General features: G+C 41.4%; 1 protein-coding gene across 1 annotated transcript in view; it reads left to right on the top strand.

Annotated features, from left to right (window-relative positions):
• The window catches only part of LOC117254296 (protein TANC1-like), a 44172-nt gene that overhangs the window by 17972 nt on the left and 10551 nt on the right, over positions 1-15649 (top strand). Inside the window, exons 8-15 of the mRNA XM_033622475.2 lie at positions 2323-2439; positions 2603-2893; positions 3725-3852; positions 7522-7753; positions 8622-8788; positions 11282-11590; positions 14331-14531; positions 14754-14857. Coding sequence (XP_033478366.2) covers positions 2323-2439; positions 2603-2893; positions 3725-3852; positions 7522-7753; positions 8622-8788; positions 11282-11590; positions 14331-14531; positions 14754-14857 — 1549 coding nt within the window. The remainder of the gene's footprint in view (positions 1-2322; positions 2440-2602; positions 2894-3724; positions 3853-7521; positions 7754-8621; positions 8789-11281; positions 11591-14330; positions 14532-14753; positions 14858-15649) is intronic.

Genomic DNA, 15649 nt, shown 5'->3' on the forward strand with positions numbered 1-15649 from the left:
CTAAATATTGAGAAAACCAATATCATTACAACCCAGGAGGTCCCAATAAGCGTAGATGCTTCCGGTTGCAGTGACTGTAATCTAGTTAGCTGGTTCTCCGCCATGCCTGGATTCATAAACTTAGATTAGATTCCCCTTCATTTACTAGGAGAAACATAACAGCCTGAGACTAGACTTGAACAGAGGCCCTTCACCCTTTTTTCTTGCCAACTGTTCCAAAGACAGATGACCAAGATTGAAATGTTACTAGGAGCCTTTCCCAAACATTCTCACATGTTAGTAATGCCGACCTTACACCAAACTACTTTTCAAGCAATTTTACTGTGGCAATAAAATCACGACAGCTTTACCTCAGTTGGCGTGTGCTCCCGTGATCTCGATCGCTTGGTGTAAAGTAGTCATAAAACTCAAGCAAACTTAAGTCAGTCTTTTTCTTATCTCAGCATTCCGATAAAATCAAACATTTGCTGAGCTCTCTCCAGCAGCAAACCAGGTAGGCAGTAAACTTGGAGGGGACTCTGGGGAGGCACAAGAACGTTAACAAGTCTCTTGTACTGTGGATGAAGAGAAAACTTGTGTAGTCGTGGAGTGAGCAAGAGTCAATGTTTAATTCGGCTAATGTGTATCTAATCCACCAACTGGCACCTATTTCAGTGAGAAATCTTAATTTTTGAAACTGTTTGCCTCAGTCCCACAGTCCCCTCCCACTAAAATAGCCCAGCTCATCAAGTAGGAGGAGTTGAGACAACAAAATCCATAAAGTAAAGTTTGTACACAAATACAGTTCCTTATCCTTATGGATTATATCAATGCAGAATTGAGAAGAATACTGTCAACATATGATACTGTGTATCTTGTGTTTCTAGAGAGAAATTTTTAGCATCTCATAATTCTTTAAGGGTGTTAGGCGTGATATTTTCCACCAGGAGCAAGATGGGAAATCATCTCAAAAGGAATCTAGTTGTTGTCTTGCAAATAGTGACCTGGCAAGATCCCCAGTCTTTGCAAACTCTTAGAGTGTGTGACTAAAAACTCACATTGTCTGTAGACGTGAGAAGGTGTCAGACTTTAGTCTTTTAAAAGTATTTCAAAGTCCTTTCAAAGTCTTCTAGTATATATTAGGCAGTAGTCTCTGGAGTTTGAATCATACCCACTTTTGTTGCCTTTTATACCCATCCCTGTTTTGTCTCCCAGGTAAATCCTGGCAACAATTAAATAAGGCGAAACCTGCCAAAACAACAGCAACAAAATGATACAAGTAAGATGCAATGTAGTGCAATTAAATAACCCCTGAAACAAATTCAGCCTTACTTCAAATGTTAAGTTTTCTTGAGACTATACTTCACTTGTAATGTGATGAATCGTCCATGGAGTGTTTTTAGACTATCAGTTCTAATGATGTAGTGCTGGACTGCAATCTGTAGAAACATTAACATTAGAAACACTTTACAGTATAGTGCAGTCAGATACAAAACCAATAGAAACTACAGGCTCAAAAAAGACAACACAGTGTAATCAGCACCTCTCTGCTAGAGTGTCAACATTACAAATTTGTAATGTTTCACAAAGATAAAATCGTAGCGGAACAGCTGCAGTGTATTGTATTTCAGTGTACAGTGCTTTCTATTTCCCCCCCTCTGTGTTTTGCTGCATAATGATGTGCTTTAATAGCAGAAATAGATAATTAATCTTACAGAACACCAAATTTAAGAACCAGCTGATTACACAAAGACTGTTTTGTTATTCTTCACCACAGCCTGGACTGAAGACTCTGCTAAATGTCTTGAGAACTGCAGAAAGTAAGCCTGGCTGACCTGTAAACTCTGTAGTGTGAGTGGGCGGATGGATAGGGGGATGTGGGAGTGAACAACTCTTTTCGATTTTTTGCTCGTTTGACATTTTCTTCATTTTATTTATCATGTTATGTAGTTTATTTGGTCATTAGAAGAATATGTGTAATTCTGTGATTGACAGCTGATACATTTTTGCATCGCAGCCGTCGATGTGTTTCCAGTGATCATCACAAATTCAGTGTCCTGACGTGTGAGACGGAACGAAACATTTGGTCATTTCAGAGTCGTGTTAGCTTGAGATTACAGGACTTGAGATGAGTTGTTTTCTCTTCTTTTTCCTCTCCCTTCTCTCCTCAAGGTCATTGAGCATTGAGAGCAGCAACTGTTTATGTCTCACGTCTCCATGGAGACAATAATTGACTCGAGCAATGAATTTGACACTTGTGTGGTATGCATGAGTATCTTTGCACATTTCCTGCATCTCTCTCTCACACTCTCAATCCGTTCCCCACCCGCTCTCTTTTTACAGCAACAAGCTCCACTCAACTGGAGGATCTGACTTATATGGACAACCAAAGGGCTGCTGGACACAGGGGCTCCGTCCGCAAACACAACACAGCTGGACGCACAAATGATGACTCCAAAGGTATTTTGTGGCTTACCTTCTGGGCAAATTGGGTGTGTAAATATAGCTTTGGCAGAAACATCTGCAGACCTGTGTGGAACATGTGCACACTTCCCCCACTGTCACTGCTTAAAATTACATATCCATATATATAGCTTTAACTCTTTCCTCTTGCTCCGTCCAGGGAGATTGGTGCCATTTAAACAAGCTGACATCATGCTGAAACCGCTGCTGTTTGAAGTCCCCGGAATCACTGCAGACACACCTTTTGTTGGCCGGGATTGGCTCTTCACGCGTCTAGAGGAGGTCCTGAGAAAAACAAGCAGCTGCGAGGGACGCGGTGCTGTCATTGTGGGTAACGCAGGATCTGGCAAGACTGCTATCATCTGGCGGCTGGTGACGCTCAGCTGTCATGGCATGCGCACACCACAGGGAGGTCCCAGCATCCCTCACAGCCCCAGCTCCTCCCCTAAATGTAAGACTCCTATCTTTATTCAGAGCAGTGTAATTTTTCTGTGTAATTCACACATTCTCCAGTATGCTCCTGTAACGTCAGACTCTTGTAAGATATTGAAGGAAATATCACTTTTTGGGAAGGAGTTGGTATCTGGGTCACACACTCTTCTTTCAAGTTCTCCCCTGAGGTTTCTCTGCTGATTGCAGTTGTGTAAGGGGACTGAGATTGTTGGGTTTTTTCTATATATCAGGAGTGGCACTGGAAATGCTCTTTTCTCTGCAAAACAAACTCATACAACCAGATTTTGCACATTGCAGAATAAATGCATGTTGCATGCTGTGACCTGCTGGTAATTTCTGTTTTTGCATAAAACGTGACACACCTGAAGCACAAATACAGATTTTCACTATCATCTTCTTTCAACCTTTTTCTGCAGTGCAGTGAGAAGTGTTATTAGGCTTACAAGCTGAGGGCAAAGCAGTACAGAAGAAGCAAAGCTAAAATAGTGTTCAAAAAGAATACCATTCACTGCATTATTCATTGATACCTGTACTTTTTTGTTGTCATTTTGATTTAGATTTAACAGAGGATATCGCATGAGGTGTGCAGGAATCCAGCCTTATCGTCCTGCACTCTTTGAAACAAACACTCCTGCAGCCATCTAGTGTAATTTGGCTTAATGTCATAGTTGCCAGTCTTGCTTACAGATGCACTAATTAATTCTAGCAGTCTAATTGTCTTTCTACTTCACTCCTGGCATTCCTGTACTTACACCAGAGACTTCATCTAACGAGTATAAATGGCAGCTTTGCGTTTGTTGTTGTTGTTGTTGCATTGCGCTCTGTTCAGGTGGGGATAAGCAGGGAAAAGCAGCCTCCAAACAGCCAGCTGATTCCCAGCCCAGTCAGAGTGCTGTTGCAGGAACAAGCGATAGTACAGCACAGAGGAAGGAAGCTGTCAGATGCCTAGCTGCCAAGGTACCTCGAAACACACATGCACACACGTGTTTGTATTTCTATTCATGTGAGGACTCTCTGTTAAAACTCTAACCTTAAAGTAGCAGTTTGACATTTTGGGAAATGTGTTAATGTGGTTTCTTGCAAAGAGTTAGATGAGAGGATCAAAACTACTCGCCATGTCTGTATGCTAAATATGAAGCTTAAGCCAGGAGACGGTTAGCGTATCTTAGCATAAAGAGTGGAAGCTGGGTGAAAGGGCTAACCTGGCTCTCCCAAAATCCGCCTACCAGCACCTCTACAGCTCACCAACTATCATGTGATTCTTTAATCTGTGTAGAAACTAAGGTATAAAAAGATAATTCTTTATTCTATGGGGGTTATGTGTTGGACTGTTTCTTGGCCAAGAGCAGTTGCCATGCAACCAGCGGAGACACAAGGAAGTTACTGCTTCTAGGGAGTAACTTTTTGCAATTTTTTTTTGTACAGATCACGGTATGCGACATTCATAACAATAATATAGAAGCAAACCACTTGTTGCTATGTAAAGATATGGGAATTGCTAAAAACACAGGGTTTCACCTGGGGTGGTGCCTTACATCCTGCCTCATACAAAGTGTTGTGTGCCTGATGCACGCTCTCATCAGCTTGCATCGAGTCACTCGTGGCTTTGTCACTTGTCAGATAAGCTACTAAAACCGTAACTTAAAAAGTCATTTCAGGACTTTTGTTCAGCACTCTTACAAAGGTGCATGCAGGTTATCATATAAACTGGCTTTAAAATGAACTATCGGAATTGGCCAACATGCTTTTTCTTAATTTGCAAAATGAATAAATATCACATAAATTGAAAAGTATTGTATTTCATGTCTCCATCTGTTGGTGGGCCATCATGATAAGAGCATGCATGCATAATATGATGTTAATTCCACTACTTGATGACTTGATGATCACTAAAATTAGGTTGGTAAAAAGTGGATATAGAGATATTGGTATTGGTTATCGGTCAAATTAGTTGTTACATATCGGCAAAAAGCCAATATCATGTATCCCTAATATAAAGTATGAATGTGCACTTAGAGGATGGGCTGAGACAGGACCGAGGCGTGCACTGCTACATCCTGTGCAGACTATCCCACCCCAGACTGTGAATCATAGACGTGCTCTGAATGTGGCATACAGCCCCTTTAAACAAACAATATACAACATGTTAGTGAGCTGTAGAGGTGCAATAAGGCGGATATTATTCTTTTGAAACAAAGCCAATCAGCAGGGGCCAAAATCTCTTCACTTTCTTAAAATAAAATAAAATCAAAAAATACAAGAGTACACACACACATATACACATATTCACACAGTGCACCTCTGTATGGTCCTTGTTATTTATGCTGTTGCCGAGCAAACTGTTGACTCACCTGCAATTATAACATACAAAAGGAGGGAAGAAATGATATACATACTATATATATTATACTGACATCATAGGCTTGCCTCTAAATTAAGCCTCTTGTTATTTTTCCTGCACTTCTCTCACCAGATTTGTAAGCACGGTAATATAAAACAGCATCATAAACTGTACTGTTCTGTGGGGAGCTATGACTGTTACAAGCCTTCACAAAACACTGAAGAGGGATCAATTCAAAGAGATAAACACACATCAGCGGTGTTCGTTCTTTAAAGAGCTATGGGGCCGCACATTTGGGACACAAACATTTAATGTCATAGTTTTCTCCTCTCTTTCTGGGCACATGTAGAACATGCTGCTGATTGCATCACATGGATGACATGGAAGCTTCTAAATTTACTAACGTGGCCTCTATGAGAGTTTCCATGGGAACAAGTCAGACTACTTGTGATGGCGAGGATGTTCGCTCAAAAGTAAAATCATTGATGACATTATATGTGGAGCACTCGTGGTCAAGGCTTGGCTCTATGTATGAATGGGTTGCCATTTATCTCAGTGGTTTTATAATGTTATACTCTGGTTCAGTTTGGCTCCTTTATTGCAAAAATCACCTTTATTAGTAGTGATATGTTTCATTTTTTAGACTTGTTTACAATGCAGCTCACCGCCTAAACAAGCCAACTTTTAACTCAATGTGTTATATCGATACTCTGCAGTAATCTGTTGAATGAAGCTCTCCTTGTTGAGTTCCATGAGACGATGTTATGACTCAGCTACCTCTATAAGATTTCCGCAAATATGATTTCTGTGTTTATTTCTTGGTGTGATTTTATTGTTACCCCTTATTGTTTTTATATCCAACGATACTGGTCGTGATATTGTTTTTCTCCTTTTTTTTCTTGGGATATGAACAGAAAATGTGCCCTGAACAAACGGCATCTGAATTTGTGCAGGAATATTTTTTCTCCAGTATTAAAGTAATTTAGGTGGTTATTGTCTGTATGGTGCGAACAGGAGCCGCTGGAGCTGCTGGAGCCAAAGCAGCATCACTTCTCATTATTCAGATTTGCTCAATTGTAAACAAATAGGCTGTAGGATAAAAATAGGGGTCTTAGTAGTTTTAAATTCAATATTCAGACGTTCTGGAAAGGTGTATACCTGCCTCCATGGTACGATGTTGAGGCAATTTTATTTATATAGCCCAATATCACATACATACATACAAATTTGCCTCAAGGGGAAAATGCATGGCACAGTACGTGACTTGACAGTGGACGAAAACTGACTGAAGGCTCAAAAAGGTGCATGCAAAATGGCCAAGAGAGCTTTTCAGTTTTTTCTCAATTGCTTTCTCATTTTTCTCACTTCAGACCAACCTCACATTAATGTGGGGTTCTACCAATTAAATACACCAGGTTTTAAAGAAAAATCATGGATTATGGCCGAATGCAATTCTGACTTGTAATTTCCCAGAGTTTAAACCCCCTGATGTATTTCCACCCTGACCATTAACAGTCTCACTGCAAACACAGATATTTTTGTGAAAGAAACAGATACAAATGGCAGCTTTGCATTTTCAGTTTCTCACAAGGGGTTATCTCCCAGTCTGAAAAGTGAAGCCAATGTGGAAGTGCCTTAAACCTGCATTCTTTCATATAGCCAGCAGTATGCGATGCCACTGGTTGCAAAAAGAAGTCCAATTGTATAGAAGTCTATGGGAAAATGACCCTACTTCTCACTTGATTCATTACCTCAGTAAACATATTCCTGAGTGTACTAAGTTTCAAGTCTTCTTTAATACAGCATGATATTCATTTTGTAAATTATGGTCCAGTTTAGCGTATTCTGACTCATCGGGTGTAGACTGTGGGTGTAAGCCTGACACTGGCCGCCTATTTGAGCCAGCGTACTCCTGCCCTTCTGCTACGTGCGTGCTACTGTTTTGCCAGGGCACCGTCACTGCATCCTGGACTCAGCGCTGCCTCAGGCGGTTGTGATTGGTTTAAAGAAAGATAAAAAATCCTGTGGTGTTTATTTCCCATATACCAGAATGATAAAAGGTGCTGGCAGCGCCGTGGAGGGCTGGCTACATGAGACTACATTTAGAGTAATATATAGGCCTCGATGAAGCAGAGTATGCCTCAGGATGTGGGTATCTTGTGATGGATAAATGTCAAATCAAGGCTTTAAAATGGTAGTCCACGAATAAATGGGTGAGTCATGGTGGCTACATCCACTTCTTTTATACCCTCTACATTTTTTTTACCTGCCTTTTCTTCTGTCAGGTGGTGGCCTACCATTTCTGCCAGGCTGACAACACCTACACCTGCCTGGTGCCAGAGTTTGTGCACAGTGTCGCCGCCCTGTTGGCCAGAGCGCCACAGCTCACCCCGTACAGGGAGCTGCTGGTACAAGAGCCTCACCTACAAAACACACTCAGTTTGCGATCCTGTGTTCAAGACCCCATCGCTGCCTTCCGAAAGGGCATCCTGGAGCCCATGGCCCACCTGCGCAAGGGTAACAAAATTTGCACACACACACATTCACCACTTACACACACATTGACTTTTAGACAAATGTGATATTCAAGTTTAAAGACCTTTTAAAATTTTAAAATATTATCAGTTTTTAGGTGGAAAACTGTCTGCTTCCCTCACCATGCAATTAGGGAGCCATCTCCTGTGTGAAATAGCCTATTAATGACTCCATGATGGGCTCATAGATTATTTTCCCTAGTTATGGTCAATGATTTGAAGCAGTGTAGAGTGTGAAACAGATGTTAGGTCATTTTACATAGGGAAATGATGAGTGTTATTTTTGCCCTGGTGAATCATCAGCATCTCACTGGATGTCAAGGTCACAAAACACTCTGGAGAGGCTGTGAACGTTACGGGCATATTAGCCAGCTCACTTTCACATGATACTGTCAGTCAGCTAGATTGATGTGTTATTATGGCCCGGCCCTCCACAGCATGAGCAGAGGAGTGTTTAGTCTACTCCATCACTATTAAGCAGGTTAGAAAAAAATGGAGAGCCCTTGTGCCTGAGTGTATGAGTCCTCACAGGCTTGTGGGGATGCATTGACAGCTTAGATTATGTGAAACATGATGGATATGTCCTGTTTGGAACTAATAAACAACAATGGCCTCTGGCCCCTTTCAGTAGAATATAATCAATATCAGCAGTTGGTGCTTTTCTCAACATATCCTGTGCTGGAAAACACAGATGCACCCATTTTTAGCCATGAAAGGCTTTGGATTAAACTATCATACCATCTGTCTTTGTTTCCTTTTTATGTGCTCTTTGCAAGGCTAATTTAAGATATCTGCTCTTTCAATGTGCTTCACTCTCTTTTTCCTCTATATTTTGCTTCATGTGTAATCAGAGCGCAGGCTACCTGAAGAGGATTACATCATATTGGTGGACAGTCTTAATGAGGCAGAATTCCATAAACCAGACTATGGGGACACCATTGCCACTTTCATTACCAAAATAATCTCCAAATTTCCACTCTGGCTGAAGTTGGTGGTCACAGTCAGGACAGGCCTGGTGGTGAGTGAGATTATTATTATTATTATTATTATTACTACTAAGATCTCTAAACCACAGCTCTCTCAAAGGGTTGGTCCTCCCAAATATTATCTCACATATCTCTAGTGGTATCTAGCTACGCATCTAGCCTCCTTTGTTTGTTGTCCTAACATCATTGAGATACAACTACTCCTCCTAGTGCTCTGGTTTCATCACACAAAAAATAAAAAACACAAAACATGCAGGTTAGGTTAATTGCTGAATGGTTGTCTATCTGTAGCCTTTTTTTTTTACACAGATATTGCGCTACAGGGCCACTACGAAGTCCTTTCTTTATGCCGCTTTTACATTTTTACACAGAGCCAAACAACAGTGGCATCATGCTGCTGCGGTGTGTGATTTGAGATGGCATACATCAGCAGCGCTTTAAAATTAAATAACCATTAACATGGCATTCACAATCATTTACCGTCCCTGCTCCATGGCAGCAGATCTTGTCCTGTGCTCTGAGGGTAAGGAGCTTCCGGACCTTATTGTCTCCCCAGTTTGCGGACATTTTCAGCAGCTGTTCTTCCTCTTTGAGTTAGCTGCTAACTGCTACTTTGTAAATCTCCCAGCTGTTGTCAAAACATTACACTTGTCCCTGTCCATGGTTCCATCCTGCTGGCTATGCCTTTTACACAGTTTGGCGCTGTTACTACCTCCGCTGCTAACATAAAGGCAAAGCGACTCAGCCTAGTCCTGGGTGCCCATCTTGAAACTGTAGTGATTGCATTGATTATCTGTGCTGCTGAGTTGAAGATGTGTAACGCATTCCTTGTTTTAGAATTTATAGCTTTCTGCAGCAAGATCCATATTTAAAGCACTGTCTATTGTCATGGCTACATATGAGTCTGGACAGACGTGGATTTTAACTGTAATTTAACTAGTTGGCAGAGGCCAAAAACTGCAAGGCGATACTTGTAGTTTCATGTTGTACTGCAGTTGGTCACTGTGGCGAATTGACAGCCTGGCTGACTGGCAGCACCATATTTTTAGTTTTTTAATATATACATGTGTGATCCCCACTTCTCAGCCAGTGTTACCTTTGATAGCCTCCAGCAGCCCGCCACCCTAATAAGAATAAGTGGGTAATAGATAATACATTTAGATGGATAAATGGATGTGTATTTCCAGACCAAATGTGCAGGCTACTGTTGAAAGGCCTCTGGGTCATTAGGAGTAACTGGGACGCTGTATGTGGAAATAGTAATTGCTTTTGAATTTGAATTATTTTTAAATGCCACAGATTAAATTGCAATAATCTCTGTTATATGTAGATGTAGACTGTGGCCTGTAAAAGCTCCTTTTCTTTTTTTCCCCCTTTCAGCACCTAACAGAGCTGCTCAATTTATGGGATGCACACAGACATTTCAAAACATGGGCAAATAGAATGATATACTGTAGATGGCTGGATACAACTGGAGGACAGTGACCTAAGAAAATAGGATCTTGAATATTAGGCCAACTAACCCTTTAACTTTAACCTTGCCTCACATTATCCAAATTACGTCCCAGTACCTGCTACTTTTGTCTTAGCTCACTGAACACACTGTGTAGCTCAGTGATGTGCTTTTACTGCCATAGTATAGACACTGGGCTTTTGGCACTGTCGCTCTCCCTGGTCTGATGTATTTTCTCAATCCGGTTGGTAATCCCACCAAACAGCGGGCGCATCTGTCCAACGCCAAAGCCAAGCCTCCAAATGCTGCATGGATTACGCCCTGAATGGATGGTAATGCTACTGGGAGTCTGCTGGGAGTCTGGAGCTTGACAGCCAGCCAGCCTGTTACATAATTTGATTAGTGATTGGGAATACACAAAACACATTTAGGGTCATTTTCTTCATGATACATTTGAAGCCAGCAAGCGTTACATACTGAAATTTAAAGATGAAGAGTACAGCTATTATCCCAGCCTCCCATTATCCCCCATTCCTGATTGGATCATCACTCACTCTTTCCCTTTTTTACCAGCCATTTCACAAGAACTCTTGTATAACAACCTGGATGTTTCACAAATGATTTAGAAAGGGTTAAGTGGAGCAGAATCCGTGACCACAAGTCAATTACTTGTCATTGAACCAAAATGTCTTTCTTTGTTAATGAGGTACTGAGTTTATTTATTATTTTTTTTTTTTAAATCAGTCATAGCTGGTTTTGGCCGGTGTTGAACAGTTGAGGATGGCAAGAGAGGAGATGAAATGTGACTCTGAGAGATGCCTGTGAGCAATGTTGGAGCTTGAGTCATTGTCACACTATTTACTGTACTGTATCCCATGGCTCTGCGTGAGTCAGAGGCAACGGCATCTGAGTAATGGGTCCTGATTTTGGTGCTTTTAATTTGTCCTTAGCTAATGCGCCAAAGACATGCTACCTACTATTCTTTAAATACCGAGGTGACTGTGCTTGTGTGTGTGGTTTCTGTTTTTACCAACAAGCACCCATAACGTATCTGTTTTCTTCTCTCCTGCAGGAAATCACTACCCTCCTTCCCTTCTCTGGCATCTCTCTGGACATCCTGCCAGACAGCAGCGATCTGGGAGCTGACCTGAGCGACTACATCCATCACCGGGTCAGCAACAGTTCCCAGGTTGCTGCAAACGTCACCACGCCGACAGGCTCGGCCCCTGATCAGCTGCTTCTCAGCAAGTTCAGCAGCCACCTGTCAACGCGGAGCCACGGCTCCATCCTCTACCTTCAGCTGACCCTGGATCTGTTCCACAAGGGACACCTGGCTCTGAAAGGAGGAAACTACCTGGTGGTGCCTGTGTCTCTTTCAGAGGTGAGACGTGCAGAGTGTTGATTCCCAACAAGCAAGGGGTATTTGTACCCAAGAGGTACTCGGGATAGATAACTAGAAGTAAAGAATAAACAGTTCAAATAGTTAGTATTATGGCTAAATCATTAAAACAGTCTAAGGCTGCTTCCACACCTGCCCTGTTTGGTTCGGTTCCATCAAACTTAAGTTCGTTTGCCCCTCAGTGCAGTTTGTTTGGGCTGGTGTGAACACAGCAATCGCACTCAGGTGTGCACCAAAACAATGTCCGAGACCTTCGATGAGATGAGGTGGTCTCAGTCTGGTTACAAACACACTCTGGTGCGGTTCGTTTGTGGTGAAACGTGTTCTGACCTCGATCCGAACCAACTCAAATGTACTGTTTGGGTTCAGAGGATTTTTAATGTGTGCCTCCTCCTGTACTGCCTCAATATGCGCATTCGGCACATCCAATGCGTAAAAACATTGTTCCGTAGTTGGAGCCACGCCTTGGTTTCAAACTGTATGGCGCAAAAATCAACCTGCGTAGTTGTCCCTCCATTGTGAAATTAGAAAGTGCTGCATTTATCTTGCAAGTGTACTCTTCTCAACGTTTTGTTCACTTTCTGGATTTTTCCCGCATGGAAATTCTCAAGAGCAGCTTTCTCGCGCAGACATTTTATCTGGTCCGCTTGTAAATGCTGCCGTGAGAACACGAACCAACTCTAGGATATTATACAACTTTGTAACAAAATAAGTCTACTGCCAGCATTCACCTTCTCAACAGAAAACAGGCAAACAGCCAGTACTCACCAGTGCAAAAAAAATAAAAAGGAAGCTGCAGATTCACTCTCATTTTGGAATGAGCTCTGTCCGTGTATTTGCATTTTTTCAGCACTATGTCTGTTTATGTCTGATTTTCGGAGTTTCTCTTTGGATGTATGTTGTATACGGTCTGGCATCTGATCGCTACCTTTTTATAAAGTCCCAACCTCATGTGCAGGCTGTTCCCAGACACATCCTGAACACAGCAAATTACACAGAAATGAAGAAAGTGTAGGCAGAGGGCAGAATCTTTGCAAATAAAAACACCGCCACACATTTCTAGTGGGTCACAAGTGATGATTGGCAGGGTTTGCTTCTGTATGAGTCTATACATTGTTTTTTAAAAAAAAAATCCTGCAAAGTATATCTTTAAAGCAACATTCTTACACAACTGTTCGTATAATAACTTCTGAATTAGTGCCGCACGAATGCCGTTGTCACATTATGTGTTAAATATAAAGTTGCATAGGTTCGGTTTAGGAAAAGAAACATAGTGATAACATACCTTAAATTAACTTGAAGTTCACTGGTTTTCACACAGGACACAAACACCTTTCTCTTGGGGGAGAGTCCTGTGTTTGTCCACAATCCCAACCTGCTTTCGCTCTTTACGTTACTTATTCCTTTATTCCGGTCACCGCATTAGTCACGTGAGTGCAGCCTTCCCGATTGCTTGGGTTATGTATGAATTACGGTTTCATGGTTACATGGGTTATATACGAATTATGATGCATTACTTTTTGTAGGTATACGTATGAACAGTGCATGGGAACAGCCTGCTTTAAAGTTGATAATTAACAGTTCAAATTGTTTGTTAAGCATAATGGTCAAAATAGTTAACATGGAGTAATGTGTGCTGCATGAGGTGATCACTAACTATGTCAACTATGCTGTTGAATCCTCTAACACTAAAAGACACATTTTACCTTGAGTGTATTTTTGGACCCACCTTCCTCCTGCTTCTCCTCATCTGGTCAAGTTCACAGTCTAACACTTAACACTTGTCAGTCATCCCAGTGAGCTGTCTGCCATGAAATGGCATCTCGCCTGAGGCTGAAACAATCAATGTCTATAAAATCCCCACACAGGGTACACAGGCAGCAGCCATTGTTCAGACATGTCGTTCACAAAATAACAACAAAATGTGTACTCGCATGCTATTCAGACAATAAAAAAATAAAAATGACAGGATCAAAGACTTTATACAAAGTGCCAAAAATAGTCCACAGTGACAAAGTAAATGACAGACACATTTTAATATTACATAATCATCAATGTAAAATAGGACAAAAGATGAGCAAGTGTTGTTATACACACAAAGGCCTGAGGATGTGATGATTTAAAGGTTGGATAATGGGTGTGGAAGAGCATATATTAAGGTGTGCTAAAGATGCGTAGGCCCAGGTAGTGGGCATTACAGTAAAATACAACAGCTTGTGTAGGAGTACAATATGGCTCATTTAGTAGAATTAAAAATTTAAATTAGTTTCAGAGGTCAACTCAAAATGATCCCAATTTACCAGACTTATGATGGAGCGTCTGGAATGCTTACACTAATTATTTTAAACAGGATTTTTTTTTACTTTTTTTATTGTTGTTTTTGCTGTAATTGACATGCTTACCTTCAGGATTTTGCACGAGCTTCTAGCAAAGTTGTCAATACTCTAATGATCCAAGCTGCGCAATACCTGAGGCTACAAGATTGACCTATCAACTCAAATCATGGTGGGAATTTGGAGGCCAATATGGTGCCTAGCTTGTATTATCTCCGTTTTGCAGCGGATGGTCTCATTAGTCCAGATAATATAATATATTCACCGTGCAACCACGACCGCCCACACGCAAACATTTGCTGAGTAGTTGTTCTTACCTTTCTAACTCGTGGAAAAATGTAAATTCATTACAGCCTGACAACATCATTAACCTTCTGGATATCTGTTAGGTGTACCTGCTGATGTGTCGTGTGAGCTTTCCGGATAAAGAGGTCTTTGAACGGGTACTTCCGGTGCTAAATGTGGCACTGGCATCTTTGCACCCACTGACTGACGAACAAATGTTCAGGGCGCTGAATGCAGGCAGCGTGAGGGGGGAGCTGGAGTGGAAGGACTTCCAGCTGAGATTAGACAGCCTGGCTGGATTCATGGTAAGACTCTTGATATGACTGCGTGAAGGGCGACATAATGATGCACGATTCTGTGTTTGTTTTGCTATGAAGTACATAATTTTCCCTTACATGTAGGAATTTGGAGGCATCCTTTATCTAAAGGACTTACAGTATTTGGATGGGTAATAAGAAACAATATATCTCACCAGTTAATTGTGCCTTTATATTTTAAGAAATTTTCTGTATTTTTTGTGTTTGTAGGTGAGACGCAGAGATGGCACACGGATGCTGTGTCATCCCTCCTTTAGAGAGTGGCTGGTTTGGAGAGCAGATGGAGAGAGCACTGACTTTCTATGTGACCCAAGGTGAGACTAAAAGTCAAATGTCATACAGCAAAAGATTTTTAAAGGGAACCTTTGTTATTTTTTAACCTGGACCCTATTTTCCCATGTTTTTATGTCTAAGTGACTAGTGGAGACAACATTTTTTTAATTTGGTCCAGTATTGCAGCCACACAGCAAAACAGGCTACAATTTCCGTCAACTAAAAGTGCTTGTTTTTGCCACTGACTAGTTCAGATTATTATAATAAGTGCCTGAAAACATTACAGAAAGGACCCTACAGAAAAATGTTTTCCTTACCTTCAGCTGATCCAGTCTGCCAATGCTCATGTGCCAAGGACTGCAGTTCTGTGAATGGCCACTTGAGGGTGGCTCCAAAAGTGAGTCAATCCCTGTAGACCTCCATGTTAAAGTGCCCAACTTTACAGCAGAAATAAACATGTTTGCAGCCTGGTACAAATAAAAGTTTTGGTCTCTATAGCTAATTTCCTTATTCAGAACAACAGTACGGAGGCTGAATTTTCATAAAACTCACCCGCTTAAATGTTATTAAGGCTTAAAGTCACAATGCCGCTTTGAATGACAGGCTGTCTAGGAGGCATCACTACAGTATATGAGTCAGATCCACCCCTCGTTCCTCCAAAGCTCCACCTTCTCGTCTAAATATGGTCACTTCTGACTACAAAAAAACCAAGCTGACGACAGCCTAAATGCCGAACACAAGGCTTCAAAACGAAAGTCCGCAAACAAATGGGTGACATCAGGGTAGCTACGTCTGTTATGATATACAGTGTATGGTGTAACCAAGTCTCACTT

The sequence above is a fragment of the Epinephelus lanceolatus genome, chromosome 2, assembly GCF_041903045.1.
Source record: "Epinephelus lanceolatus isolate andai-2023 chromosome 2, ASM4190304v1, whole genome shotgun sequence".
Lineage (NCBI taxonomy): Eukaryota > Metazoa > Chordata > Actinopteri > Perciformes > Serranidae > Epinephelus > Epinephelus lanceolatus.